At 44.8% G+C, this 14750-nt stretch overlaps 1 protein-coding gene across 2 annotated transcripts in view; it reads right to left on the reverse strand.

The window, feature by feature from the left end:
* Positions 1 to 789: 789 nt before the first annotated feature.
* Positions 790 to 14750, reverse strand: part of GAK (cyclin G associated kinase) — a 78407-nt gene continuing 64446 nt past the window's right edge. Inside the window, exons 23-28 of one of the 2 annotated variants that reach the window (XM_082204578.1) lie at positions 10572 to 10709; positions 9521 to 9640; positions 8196 to 8435; positions 7091 to 7239; positions 5347 to 5523; positions 790 to 950 (exon numbers count right to left, since the gene is read on the reverse strand). In XM_082204578.1, the coding sequence (XP_082060704.1) occupies positions 849 to 950; positions 5347 to 5523; positions 7091 to 7239; positions 8196 to 8435; positions 9521 to 9640; positions 10572 to 10709 (926 nt within the window). In that variant the 3' untranslated portion in view covers positions 790 to 848. The remainder of the gene's footprint in view (positions 951 to 5346; positions 5524 to 7090; positions 7240 to 8195; positions 8436 to 9520; positions 9641 to 10571; positions 10710 to 14750) is intronic. The other variant, XM_082204579.1, reaches the window with a different exon arrangement.

Raw genomic sequence — 14750 nt, forward strand, 5'->3', positions numbered from 1 at the left:
CTTGCCTCAAAGAAGATCATAATAAATAAGACAAGACCATGCAATCCTTAAATTAAAGCCAAACTCTGCTTCCATCTTTACATTTTTTTTGGGGGGGGGACCACAAACACATCAAAGATTCATTCGTGTCTTTTCTTCCCCACCAATGCGACCATTTTGGCTAAGCTACTGTTGATGCAGTGTAAGGAACGCAGGTGTTGTCAGAAAAAAAATGTTTTAATTATTTACAGAATGATTACCGGAATGATTACATGAGATACCAAAGAAAAATGTACACCTCGCACAGAAACCAGAAAAGAGATGCTGAGCAAACTCACAGCTGATAAGGTAAACTAAAGCACTTTGAATAAGGCAAACATGTAAATTTAAAAAGGGGAAAACAAAAAAACAACCAAGACAAATCATAAAGACTACATAGAGGGGAGAAGAGAAATGCAAATTGTGGTTGGGTGTTTCCTCAAACGAAGGGAACACAAAAAACACACACACACACAAAAGGGATTTGAAATGGATGATGCCTCCCACAGAAAATCTTGCCCACGCTAGCCGCCATCATTAAAATTACACGTGTGTTCAAACCCTCTCTCAGATGGCTTGGAACTTTCCACTCTCAGGGCACCACCTTCCGGGTGTTGATGGACCCAAAGTGCCATCTGTGCGCTGTGTCCTACAAGACACACCCCGTTTGTGAGAGTGTACAGATTCAAAGTGTGCAAGAACCGGGAAGCGTTCCCTGCCCCCCTCCCCTCCTCGATCCAAGGAGGCGACACTAGAACAGCACTCAGAAGATTCGGTTTTTGCTGCAAATACATTTTGAAATCCACCCCCGCTTTCAAAAAGGGAGCATCTTAGAAAAGTGATTTTGATCCTTGGTTTTCAAATTCTGACCACGCGTCGCTCAGTTCCATGAAGATCATTTTGGCGTATTGTTCGTAAGGTTGCCCCGTGGCCTGCAAGGAAGCAAAACAGAGCAGGAGTTACAAGAAACATGGGTGTTTTCACTCCAAACATGAGCTGAGCAAGAATCCTGTGTTGCTGCCAACACAGCAATTCTGCAGCCAGGATGCAAATGTACAAACAGCCTGCCCCTTCCCAGACTTGGTCAAAGGCCTGGAAACGATGCCTTATGAGGAACGGTTAAGGGAGCTGGGCATGTTTAGCCTGGAGAAGAGGAGGTTAAGGGGTGATATGATAGCCATGTTCAAATATATAAAAGGATGTCACATAGAGGAGGGAGAAAGGTTGTTTTCTGCTGCTCCAGAGAAGCGGACACGGAGCAATGGATCCAAACTACAAGAAAGAAGATTCCACCTAAACATTAGGAAGAACTTCCTGACAGTAAGAGCTGTCCGACAGTGGAATTTGCTGCCAGGGAGTGTGGTGGAGTCTCCTTCTTTGGAGGTCTTTAAGCAGAGGCTTGACAACCATATGTCAGGAGTGCTCTGATGGTGTTTCCTGCTTGGCAGGGGGTTGGACTCGATGGCCCTTATGGTCTCTTCCAACTCTATGATTCTATGATTCTATGACTTGGGAGTGTCTGGTCAGAAGTCTTGGCATGGAAGATAGCAAAACACCTTGCCTGCCTCTTCTGCATCAATTGCTAGGCTTAGAATCAAAGAGTCATGAAATTGTAGAGTAAGAAGGGACTGCGGGGGTCATCTAGTCCAACCCACTGCAACACAGGAATCTGTTGCCCAACATGGGGCTCGAACCCGCAACACGAAGAATGAGCTACAGAGTGAGCTATCCTAACAGGAAGGTTCCACGTAATCCTTCCACCTCCAACTGAACATTCTCAAGAGTCAAGTGACAGTTGCCTGTAACAGCTGCATTAAAGGAAAGCAGACACGCCCCCTCCCGCCCCCGCCCCCCCAGAAAAGGGCTGCCTCTGAAGACGGTTTGGAAACTTCAGCTGGTGCAGAATTCAGCGGCCAGGTTGCTCACTGAAGGAACACGGTTTGAGCATGTTACACCAATCCTGGTCCAACTGAACTGGCTACCAATTAGTTTCCGAGCCCCATTCAAAGTGCTGGTTTTGACCTATAAAGCCTTAAACAGCTCAGGACCGCAATACCTCAAGGACTGCCGCTTCCCATATGAAGAAGAAGAAGAAGAAGAGTTTGGATTTGATATCCCGCCTTTCACTCCCTTTAAGGAGTCTCAAAGCGGCTAACATTCTCCTTTCCCTTCCTCCCCCACAACAAACACTCTGTGAGGTGAGTGGGGCTGAGAGACTTCAAAGAAGTGTGACTGGCCCAAGGTCACCCAGCAGCTGCATGTGGAGGAGCGGAGACGCGAACCCGGTTCCCCAGATTACGAGACTACCACTCTTAACCACTACACCACACTGGCTCTCTACATGAACCTACATGAACCTCTACATGAACCTCTCTATATGAACCTACACAAACCCTGAGATCATCTTCTGAGGCCCTCCTTCGTGTGCCTCCCTCCTTGAGAGGTCTGGAAGGTGGCAACACAAAAAGGGGCCTTCTCTGCAGTGGCTCCCTGTCTGTGGAATGCTCTCCCCAGGGAGGTTCGCCTGGCGCCTTCATTTTACACCTTTAGGCAGCAGGCAAAAACGTTCCTTTTAAACCAGGCCTTGGGTTGATCTGTTTGACATCCTATGCCCTTTAAAAATGTGGCTCCTTTGTGGGGGGGGGGGAGGTTTTTATTGTGTTGTTGTTTTTATTCTGATTATATAACTTGCGGGTTTTTTCTGCGAACCGCCCTGAGACCTCCGGGTATAGGGCAGTATAAAGGTAAAGGTCCATTAGGTCCAGTTGTGACCAACTCTGGGGTTGCAGCGCTCATCTCGCTTTATTGGCCGAGGGAGCCGGCGTACAGCTTCCGGGTCATGTGGCCAGCATGACTAAGCCCCTTCTGGCGAACCAGAGCAGAGCAGAAATGCCGTTTACCTTCCCGCTGGAGTGGTACCTATTTATCTACTTGCACTTTGAGGTGCTTTCGAACTGCTAGGTGGGCAGGAGCAGGGACCGAGCAACAGGAGCTCACCCCATTGCGGGGATTCAAACCGCCGACCTTCTGATTGGCAAGTCCTAGGCTCTGTGGTTTAACCCACAGCGCCACCCGCGTCCCTTATAGGGTAGTATATAAACTCAATAAACAACAACATAACAGAGGGAAACAATAACACACCTTATCTAACCAGCTCAAGTTGTTGCTTGCTATGAGGTAGAGATGCTGTGGAGACAATATGCCAGCCTCATGTTTAAGCACTTGCACTGTCGCCATAGGCAACCAGAAATGCCATGCAGTTCCAAGGCAGGCTGGCAGAGGAGGAACAGAGCTCTCCAGTCCAACAATAAGCCAGGCTGCCAGGAGGAGGGGAATCTCCTCTAAATCCAGCATAGGGATGCAGCTAGCTGCTGCTACAAGCCCCCTTGCAGGCTTATATTTATTTATTTGCAGGCTGGTAATGTTTAGGGCAGTGTTTCTCAAACTTGGCTTCCCATGTCAGTTTGCATTTCTTAGTGTAGAAGGTATTGATCTGATGTGCAGAGATCTTTTCTATTCTACTTAATCCAAGAGGTTTCTGGAAGCTTCTCTGCGTGAAAGAAACAAGCAGGAGGTTCATGATGTTTGGGTTAGTCCTTCAGAGAAGCTGAGCACAGCTGGCTTTAACTGGTTCTCTTATCTCTTCTGACAAGGTCATGCTAACTATAAAAGAAAGGCCAGAAGGAGCCTGGGTTTCACTATCTCTTTCTATCTCTTTACCTTCTGGTGTGGTGTTCTGTACATAGCATGCTATATAAGGTTTGGTCTTATACGTTATTGTAAGTTTAAGTTAAGTCTGCTGCAACTGGATTTTTTATGGACAGTGCCAATCCTGAATGTATTGGATTTGTGACCAATATGCCCATTTGCCTTCAGTAGCAGTAAAGCTTTGCTGGATGAAATACAATTGCCTCTGGTCTATTTTTTGGGAACCATGCAACGTGTTTTAAGTTTTTACTCTGCTAACGATACATTGGAATCTGCTCTGGTTCAATATTGAGCAGAATTCCGTGATATCCCAGCTGTTGCTGGACTGCAACTCCCAACATCCTCGGGATCACTGGTCCTGCTAGCTGAGGATGATGGGATTTGTAGTCCAACAACAGCTGGGGAACCAAGTTAGGGGCTTATCCACAAAGCTTCTGTAAGCTGCTGAGTGTGCTGCCACAGAGCGGATTCAGGAATTGTGCCCAGCTATAATGGACGCTGTGCAAAGGCCGTCTCACGTGTGTTACAAGCTACGCACACAGAGGCCAATTCCTATTTCTGAGTTTTTGTTTTTTTAAAAAATGTTACATACCACTTTTCATAAACTGCAGAGAGGTAAATGAAACCTCTATGCAGCTTACAGAGAACAGGAAACAGATATGGACAGTGCCAAAAAGAAGGAGGAGGAGGAGGAGGAGGAGGAGGAGGAGGAGGAGGAGGAGGTGGTGGTAAAAGCAATTCCTAGAAAGACTGCACTTGCTAGATGCGCCTTATTAGATCACAGCTTCCTTAAGGAAGCTTTTGTTGCTGCTATTTATTAAACTTATTAGAACAAAGTCCCTCAAAATGACTTACAACAATAAACAATACATGTTAAAACTGGTATAAATCAAAACAGAGGAAAGTCTAAAAATCATTCATATTTTTAAAAAGGCAGGACCAAAACATCCCACCCACTGAAGGGAGTCACAGATAATTATACGCCAAAACGCCTGGCGGAAAGGAAATGATTTTGTCTGGCATCTGCAGGAAGTAATTATGGTGCCAAATGAGGTTCCATGAGGGCAGCATTCCACAAGCTGAAAGCAGGTAACCCGGATACCCTTGTAGGAGTTGGAGGGAAGGACCTAACTTACTCAGGCTCAGAGCCTTCCTTGCTGGTAAGGCCCATCGCCCTGCAGTTCCCCACTCTGGCTAAGAGATGGCAACAGCAGCACATTTAGCATCCCTCTGGCCGCCAGTTCTAAGACCCATGGCTGGCTCAAGTCCTGAAATGTTTGTTGTGCTATATGTTCCATTGTGTATTTCTTTGGACCTCTGCAATGCCTCCTACAGGCTCTGGTTGAGCTGTTCTAGGTAGGAAGTACCTACCTAGTGGATCACAGAATCAGAGAGTTGGAAGGGACCCTGAAGATCATCTCATCCAACCCCCTGCACTGAAGGAATATGCAGCTGTCCCTTATGGGGATCGAACCTGCGACCTTGGCATTATCAGCACCACGCTCTAGGCAACTGAGCTACGCAGCTTGAGCAGGGAGCACCCAGCACCTGGAATTCACCCTTAGGAATATAGCAGTAATCTGGCACTAGCAGTTTGTCAAATCTACCAGAAGCACGTACCTTATCTGGATGTACAACAAGCACTGCCTTCCTATAGTACTTCTTTACTTGATCTGGGGTAACCAGGTCTGCCATGCCGACCTGCTTCCATTTGGTCTCGCCTTCCCAAAGCACAGTGTGAAGAGTAGATAATAAAGCTCTTATATTCCTCTCTTTTCCATCAATCCAATCTAGAATCTGGAGAGAGAGAGAGAGAGAGAGAGAGAAGTTCAAACACAAGTATTGTGTTATTTTATGCACAGTGACTTGCTGTTATTTTGATTTGATTCTAGTTTAGAAATTATTTATTGTAACAGTTAAGAGTGAATTTCAGTTTAATTTTTACTTGATGATATTTAATTTTATTGTGTACCAGGGTATTCTAATGGATTGCTGAATACTGCTTTATCTGATATAAATCGTTTAAAGCTACGTTTTTAGTATGACATTTCTGTATCGCATCAGGTTGTTATAAGGTGTGTGATCTTTGTTGTTTCTTCGGCTTGTAAACTGCCTTGCGTATAGTAAAATAGAAAGTGAAATGAATTGAACAAGTAGTATAGGACTTTGGCTCAAACAGGCCATCCCAAACTCCTCTACCTGTTCACTTCCAACAGAAGAGAGGGGTCTATTCATGCAGAGGAATGCAGCCACAGAAATTTCTGTCCCTTCCCCTAAAAGAAAACCCTCAATAAAGCACAAATGAAGAAGCCCTCTCTAGCAGCAGCTCTGGGTGTGTATGGGGGTGAAATTATGTGTGTATGTATGTATACAGGTACGCATGCATGCATCTTCTATCAGTCCTGCTACTCCCTAAAGCACAGGAGGTCTTGTACATCCCTGCTCCGTATCATCTTGCTTGTTGCCTCAAACTCAAACCCAAGTTGCCTCAAACTCAAAACCAAGTTGTGGAAAACTTCTGAAGCCAAGTGATATGCCTCCAAACCACTGCTTCACCAGGTCCAGTACAGATGCTCTCTCTCCCACTGTAAGGTGTCTTTCGCACCTTAAGGTCTTTTAAAGACCTTTTAAAAAACTCTTTTTAACGGGAGATGCCAGGGACCTTTTGAAAGCCAAGCATGTGTGCTCTGCCACAACCCCACTTAGGGCCAAACCCAGGAGGCTCGTTTGATTTGCATCCCAAGCTCAAAAGAGGCCTCAGGTTTTAGCCACTTGGCATTTGATAAACCTTGCGACTCACTTTTATGTGCACCAGACCAAAACGTGACACGCACACTTGGCTTACAGCTGCAAAATCAGGCTAGTCAAATGCATGACTTGGTAAAAGGCACATCATCTTCTTCTTCTTCTTCATCATCATCATTATTATTATTATTATTATTATTATTATTATTATTATTACTACTACTACTACTACTATTACTACTACGTTTTAATGTATTTTGTTGCATTAAAGACTTTACAATTTTCACAAATATTATTTAAAAGTATGCCAGTTCTGATGGCACAAGGTTAGACTGCAGCCTCTCTGGTCTGCTAATTATATAAACAACCCCACCCTTGTTTGGTGCCTTATTTTTGTTTTCACAGATCCTCATTTTTATTTTTTTATCATGGGCTAGGGGCTTCCAAGAGGGCCTGGCCCCCCACTTTCCCCTCTCAACCAACAGCCATGCACCCTCCAGGATGCATCCGCCCTCCTCCACATTTATGCTTCAACTTCCCCCACTTAGATGGCACGCCGCTGCTTTTCCAAACACTGGAAGTTGCAGGAGGAGAACTATTCGGTATAAGAACAGCTAACCTTTAGTTTCAGAGGGTCCATATCTTTAGACATTTCTTGCTTTCTCATCTCAGCAATGGTCTTTGGTCCTTTTCTGTCGGCTTTAGCTGCAAACCCTTGATTCGATAAAAGATCCTCAAAATCGGTTTCTGAAACTTTGGGTTTTTGTCCTAGCAAATGAGATAAAAAGGATTAGGCTCCCAGTTCACTGGTAAGTGACACAGAAGTCGTAAATCATATACCGTATTTTTCGCCCCATAGGACGCACTTTTTCCCCTCCAAAAATGAAGGGGAAATGTGTGTGCGTCCTATGGGGCGAATGCAGGCTTTCGCTGAAGCCTGGAGAGCGAGAGGCATCGGTGCGCACCGACCCCTCTCGCTCTCCAGGCTTCAGGAAGCTCTCCGCAAGCCTTGCAAGCCCGGTGGGAGATCCCGTGGGCTCACAAGGCTTGCGGGCAGCAGCCTCCAGCCCCGGCGAGTGTCTGCAAGCCTTGCGCGCCCGGCAGGAGGTCCCATCGAGCGCACGAGGCTTGGGGCAGCAGCCTGTCGCCCGAAGCACGGGGAGCCCTCCGGAGGGTGCCCCGTGCTTCGGGCAGGTGTGCGCAAGGCTTGGGGCGGCAGCCGCGGCAGGGGGGAGGATAATGTTTTTTTATTCATTTCCCCCCCCCAAAAAAAAAAACCCCGAGGTGCGTCCTATGGGCCGGTGCACCCTATAGGACAAAAATACGGTATATGTACAAGAAGCCACATGCATCATGCTTAAATTTCATCCAAACCCTATCACCTGGGAAAGTGTGGGATCGCACTGTTACTCAGAAGCAAATGTAATCTTCTGCAAAGGGGCTTTACAGACCAAAGAAGCGATTAGATCAATAAAATTATCTTTTCTCCAAGGTATAGAATGGATTATGATGATTTTGCTGCACACTGATGGTATATTTTTGCTTCTGTTTAATTTGGGTTTGCTATCTAGGCTATTGTATGGTTTCTGTTGTAATGCACTGTTCTTTTTTTCTGATTCATACCACACTTTATGGTTTCAGATTTTGTATGTCACTTGGAGACACTTGTATGCCAAGCAACTAATATATGCAAAAAATAATCATCATCGGGTAGAGGAACATACCAAAGCCCGGCGCCCTGATGCCTCTCTCTTCTCGTCCTCCAATGACACTGAAATTCACAGTGTAGTTGGCTTTCGGCTGCGCGCTTGGCTTAGCTTGTTCTGGAGCCTTTGGCTGTGCCTGGGGCTGCCATGATGTGCTAGCAGGTTGCGTTTTGCTTGCCTGCCATTGGTTCCCTGCTTTCTGAGAGGGAGTGGACTTTGGAGCAAAACTGCCGGTTGAGAATCCGCTGCTGGAAGCCCCTGGAAAGCAAATATCAGTTTTTTGCTTTTTAATTTGAAAAGATATTCCATTTGGCTTAAACCTATGAAAACAAGCATGCCAGCATCTTCTGCGGAAAGGATGGGGAGCCTGTGGTCCTTTGCAACATTGGACTACAACTCTCATCATCCCGCAGCACTGACCGTGGGAACTGAAGCCCAACAATATTTGGAAGGCCGCAAGTTCCCCAACCTTGCCTTGTAGCTAGTCATGTAGTGGTTCCTGAATGCATCCCTCGCTCCCCAGCATTACTCCCAAAGATGGCCATAACTTCTTTACAAGCAACCAAATTCAGATGCCAGGATGCAAATCTTATGGCATGATGCTGCTTGGTTCCAGCTTTCTGCCTAGATCTCTCAGATTCATGGGTGGCACTGTGGGTTAAACCACAGAGCCTAGGTCGGCAGTTCGAATCCCTGCGACGGGGTGAGCTCCCGTTGCTCGGTCCCAGCTCCTGCCAACCTAGCAGTTCAAAAGCACGTCAAAGTGCAAGTAGATAAATAGGTACCACTCTGGCGGGAAGGTAAACGGCGTTTCCATGCGCTGCTCTGGTTTGCCAGAAGCGGCTTAGTCATGCTGGCCACATGACCCGGAAGCTGTACACCGGCTCCCTCAGCCAATAAAACGAGATGAGCGCCGCAACCCCAGAGTCGGTCACGACTGGACCTAATGGTCAGGGGTCCCTTTACCTTTACCTTTAAAAACGGCACGAACTAAAAACTTCACAAGTTTAAACGGCTTTTGTTGCTTTGTACAAAAAGCCTACAAGCACTAAATGTGACCGCTAACACTCAGATCTGAACATGTTCTCTGTATGGCTGGTTTGAGGAGTGATGAGAGAGAAAGCCCCACAGCACAGAGGGGTATCCTGTAGAGGTGCCCCAGTAAACTGAACAAAAACCAAACACCAAACAAAGTAAGCAAGGACTCTTGTATCGAAATGACTACATTTTTATTTTACAGACCCGCTCCAGCATTTTAACTACATTATCCACCTTGAATGTACAGGATAAACACACTCTACTGCAACTCTGTTCTTCCTTTTATTGGTCACTTAAACACTTACCTGGAAGGCCGGTTCTCAGGTTAGCAAGGTCAGCAAAAGGGTCAAAGTTCTGTGATTTTGCTTGACTGAATGAAAGGCCTGAAGTGGCATTTGTGGGTCCTCCTGTCGTGAAAGCCGGGCCTATGTAATAAGACACAATTATTACGCTCTACAAAATATCACATGGGTGGCTTCAAATACTGCTATGCCACACTATTCAGCATTCTTCTCAATCAATGGATGAAATATGCTTCTGTTCATTCCTTACGACTGACACTTTCGCATGCTATGATCTGTATATGTATATGTGTGATACATACATACATACATACATACATGGCTTTTTGTTTAACGATGCAGAGGGGCTTGGGAATTTTGGTCTTGCCTGCTCTAATCTTTATCAAATTAAGAAAGTTTACATTTTGGTGTTAATTGTTATCTGTGTGCTTTTTACATCGAATCACACGCTCACCTAAAACAATCTCCTTTTATATTCCCAGGTGAATATGACTGCTAAGTCCCAGTCCCAGGTGAATATGACTGCTAAAAAAGCATGCTGGGCTGTGCCTTGTGTATGCTGTCAACATTCAGTTAATGCTTTAGAAGGAATAAGGCAGGGACAGCTGCATTGCTAACCACAGTTATCAGGCTGTCTGTCAGTATGCTTTTTATTATGCTTATATTACATTTCTATCACTGATGTTCTGCAATGTGTTTTTAACGTTGCATACCGCCCTGGGAACTTCTGATAAAAGGGGGGGGGAATATAAATTGAATAATTAACAGTAATAATAATAATAATAATAATAATAATAATAAATAATAATAATAATAATCTGCCTTGCATGCAGAAGGCCTCAGGTTCAATCTCCAGTGTGGGGTGGGAGAGACTCTTGTCTGACAGCTCCTGCTACTCTATGTAATGGGCTTGGTATAAAGCAGCTTCCTATGTTATTTGATAAAAATCCAAGACTATTACGTGACCAAGTGTTTCACATACACACAATGTTTCGGCAGCTCTGCATATATCGCCAGCTGCCAAATAAATGGAAGCGACTCCCTTGCACAATACCTTCCAAGGTGGACTTCTTCGGTGGTGTGGGCGCCGCAGTGCTAATTGCCGGGGCATCTGCCCAGGAATCCCAGCCGCCTAGAAGGTCAGGCTGGCTTGCGGAGGAAGCCATTTTAGGTGGGTCTGGGGTCAAATTCCCTAGAGGGATGCAAACCAAAATTCAGGGATAAGGTAAAAGCAGGCAGGTAACGCTGTGTAATCTTAACAAGGAATACAGATTCAAATGCAGCAATTATACTGGATTTTTTTAAAAAAATAAAAATTTATCTCTTAGAAATCAATTAGAGTTTGTTAACACACACACACACACACACACACACACACACACACACAGATTCTGTTCCAGCAGAGCTCTTTTTATGACATTATAAACAATAACTTGGGGTCACCCAAATGGCTTGGCAACAGCTTCAGAGCAGACAAAATACAGCTCTTCATTGAGGTCTGTCTGTTTTTGCTATTTATTTTGCATTTTTGTTTTTGCGGCTCTTTTGTTTTGTTTTTGTGACTGTGTGGAACCCAGTTCAGCTACCGACTGATTGATTGTGTGACTGCAGTGCATTGTTTATTGCTTTCATTTTATGGATCAGTGCTCTCATAAGATTGTAAAATTCACGTTAAACTGCTGTTTTAGGGGTTGTTTTTAAAAGTCTGGAACGGATTAATCCATTTTGCATTGCTTTCTATAGGAAAGCACGCCTTGGTTTTGGAATGGACTTCCAGAGCGGATTAAGTTTGAGAACCAAGCTACCACTGTACTTCAAGGTGAAGAACCCCACCACTAGCTTAGATGACTAAAAACAAACTTCTCATTCATCAGTTTGTCTGTTACCAGCTATTTGGCCATAGAACCCAAAGAGACCCTGTCTGCAGAGAAGCAATATGCCACTGAGTAACCAATAAGCTCTCAAACCTGGAAGAAATGTGGTTGTCCACCATTTGTCTAGACCAGGGTTTTCCAAACTTGGGTCTCTTGCTGTTTTTGGACTACAGTTCCCATCATCCCTGACCACTGGTCCTGCCAGCTGGGGATGGTGGGACTTGTAGTCCAAAAACAGCTGGAGACCCAAGTTTGGGAAACCCTGGTCTAGATGAAGGTTTGAGCTGATCCAGCTCAAAAGGATCTTATATTGCGCTCTGAAATGCAACATGAGCTGTAAACCGGCCATTCTAGCACAAACATTTTGTCATATAACTCAAGGAGATTACATACAACCAGATATTTATTCTTCTCCAGAATCTGATAGTATGGAAACAGAACTATAAGCTATAATAGCTGGCACCCAGCTGAAAACAGACTAGCTGTTAATGTTAACATATGCTTTCTTTCTTTAATTTAAAAAAGTCTCACCTACAGAAGATTTGCTTTGCAATGCGAAACATTTATCAAAATTTCAGCTACCATCTGCGATCACCTAATCAAAATAATTTGTTGCACTTTTCAAATAATTGAATTGCAGCTGCAACTGAGTCTATAGCTGCACTCAAAATAGTATGAGCCAAATCGGTACGTTGATTGTGGCTCCATTCTAAAATTATTTACTGGACATTCATCTGATACAGAAGCACTAAACCATAGCCTACAGGGCTATAGATCTAGATCCCATAACTAACAAACTTCCCCTTCCCTGCGCATCTCTATCATTCCAAGAAATGAAAGCTATTAACACAGGTCATTGGTGTAGCTAAGCAGGGGTCCCAGAGGCCTTGTTGCTCTGTGTGTCCAGCTAAAAGTTCTCTCTGGACAACCAAGACACAGGCTAGAGTGTCACAGCTCTGATAAGCAAGGAGCTTATGCGGGTGGCGCTGTGGGTTAAACCACAGAGCCTAGGACTTGCCGATCAGAAGGTCGGCGGTTCGAATGCCTGCGACGGGGCGAGCTCCCATTGCTCGGTCCCTGCTCCTGCCAACCTAGCAGTTCGAAAGCACGTCAAAGTGCAAGTAGATAAATAGGTACCACTCCGGCAGGAAGGTAAACGGCGTTTCCGGTTTGCCAGAAGCGGCTTAGTCATGCTGGCCACATGACCCGGAAGCTGTACGCCGGCTCCCTCAGCCAATAAAGCGAGATGAGCGCCGCAACCCCAGAGTCGGCCACGACTGGACCTAATGGTCAGGGGTCCCTTTACCTTTACCTTATCCGTGCCTCTACAGGAGACTGTGCTTAACATAGGGAGCTGCCTTACACCTAGTCAGAGCTTTGGTCCATGAAGCTCAGTACTGTCTAGACTGACTGGTGGTGGCTCTAGCTTCAGGCAGGAACTGGAGACACCAGAGACTGAACCGGGAAACTTCAGCACGCAAGGGAGATGTGCCAGCAATTTGCTGCGGTCCCTTCTCTGCTGGCGACTAAAGATTACATTGAGTCCTAAAGTGATCACAAGAGTAGCACTTAGCCACTAAAAGGTAGAGTTGTCTATAGCCAAGGAGGGAGGCATCTCAGGTAGAAAGCTTTCAAGCAGTTTTAACCTGCTTTATAGCAGGGGCAGTTATAGAAACTCAATAAGCTAAGGGCCAAATGGCTCCTTAAAGCAAGGTTGCAGTCACCAAAATGGAATGTCTAGTTGCCATTCTGGGTAAGATGGCTCTAAAGTCTTATTTTTCAAATGATGGGCAGACTGTGATTCTCAGTTAAACATCTGGCTAGTTCGGGTGATAACCTTGAGCTAGGTGAAGAGCTTTGAGAACTTAAAGAAGAACAGTCACATTATCTAGGGACAGTCCACATATATACAGTGGTACCTCGGGTTACATACGCTTCAGGTTACATACACTCTGAGTTTACTCAAGAGTATGACTAATATTGGATACAATCCTATATTAAACAGCTAATTGAGTTTCACTCTCTATTATCAGAGTTGAATAACTATTACAGTGGTACCTCAGGTTACACACGCTTCAGGTTACAGAAAAAGAAATTGGAATAGCAATAGGCCAATACAGTGGTACCTCGGGTTAAGTACTTAATTCGTTCTTAACCTGAAACTGTTCTTAACCTGAAGCACCACTTTAGCTAATGGGGCCTCCTGCTGCTGCCGCGCCGCTGGAGCACAATTTCTGTTCTCATCCTGAAGCAAAGTTCTTAACCTGAAGCACTATTTCTGGGTTAGCGGAGTCTGTAACCTGAAGCGTATGTAACCTGAAACGTATGTAACCCGAGGTACCACTGTAACTTGCACCCAAAACTTATTAAGCTTATGTCAAGTATTTATTTAGAGCACGGATATCACAACTACTGTTCACTGTTAAAATGCGTATGTGTACAGAGATCATTTAAGAAAAGACACTGAGCATTACATTTATGCTGTAAGCCCCAATAACAGAAATCTCTGTCACTGCTGTGCTAACAGATCTCCAGCAAAGCCTTAAGACAACTGTGCTCTGAAGATCTTTTAATTCTCTAATTAAAGACGACAACCAGGATGTCCTGAGGAGGAAGAGACAGGTCCAGCATGACATAAGATTTAAGCCTGTCTAAGACTGATACACATACTATCGCTTCGCAATCCAGCCACCGCCATCCAGAAGAGGCATGATGACTTCATTTAAGATTTGTCTCCTTGCGTTCACCACCTTAGGAGCTCTTATGCAGCACCACAAATTTGGTGGCCAGTCTTTCTAGAGAACGCAAGACTGAGGAGTCTGGGACTGTTCCAACTGGAACTGGAAAAGACAATACTGAGGTAGATGGAATAAGGATCTGTCTCAACGTAAGGCAACTGTAGATGTATGAGTTAATAAGATATGAATGGGGAATGTGAATAAGCAGAATTCTGTACATGACCATTCAGTATGCATGTAGGCCAACACAACAGAGAATGTGCATGCACTTGGCAGCATATGCAGAGAATCTTGTAGACTGGGCAATATGTATAAGTCTCCAAATGGTATCAAAGAAATGCTAATTCAGTTTAGGGATTTCATGCATTGCTCAGTCAATGAGAATTTCCATTATAACATCCACACTTCACATTGCAACTCCTATTAATCACATCTTTTGTGATTAAAAAGGACAACAGTACTAGTAAATCATAATACAACAACACCAAGCAGACTAAACAAAAACAGTCGCCAGAAGAATTTCACAGAAAACCACTGTAAGTTATTTTCAGAAGCTGGTAATGGAAAACATGTAAGTCTTGAAACAAGATCATAAGAGCAACTTGACAATGTGAAAACCTT

Source organism: Podarcis vaucheri (genome assembly GCF_965113315.1).
Source record: "Podarcis vaucheri genome assembly, chromosome: 17".
Classification (NCBI taxonomy): Eukaryota; Metazoa; Chordata; class Lepidosauria; order Squamata; family Lacertidae; genus Podarcis; species Podarcis vaucheri.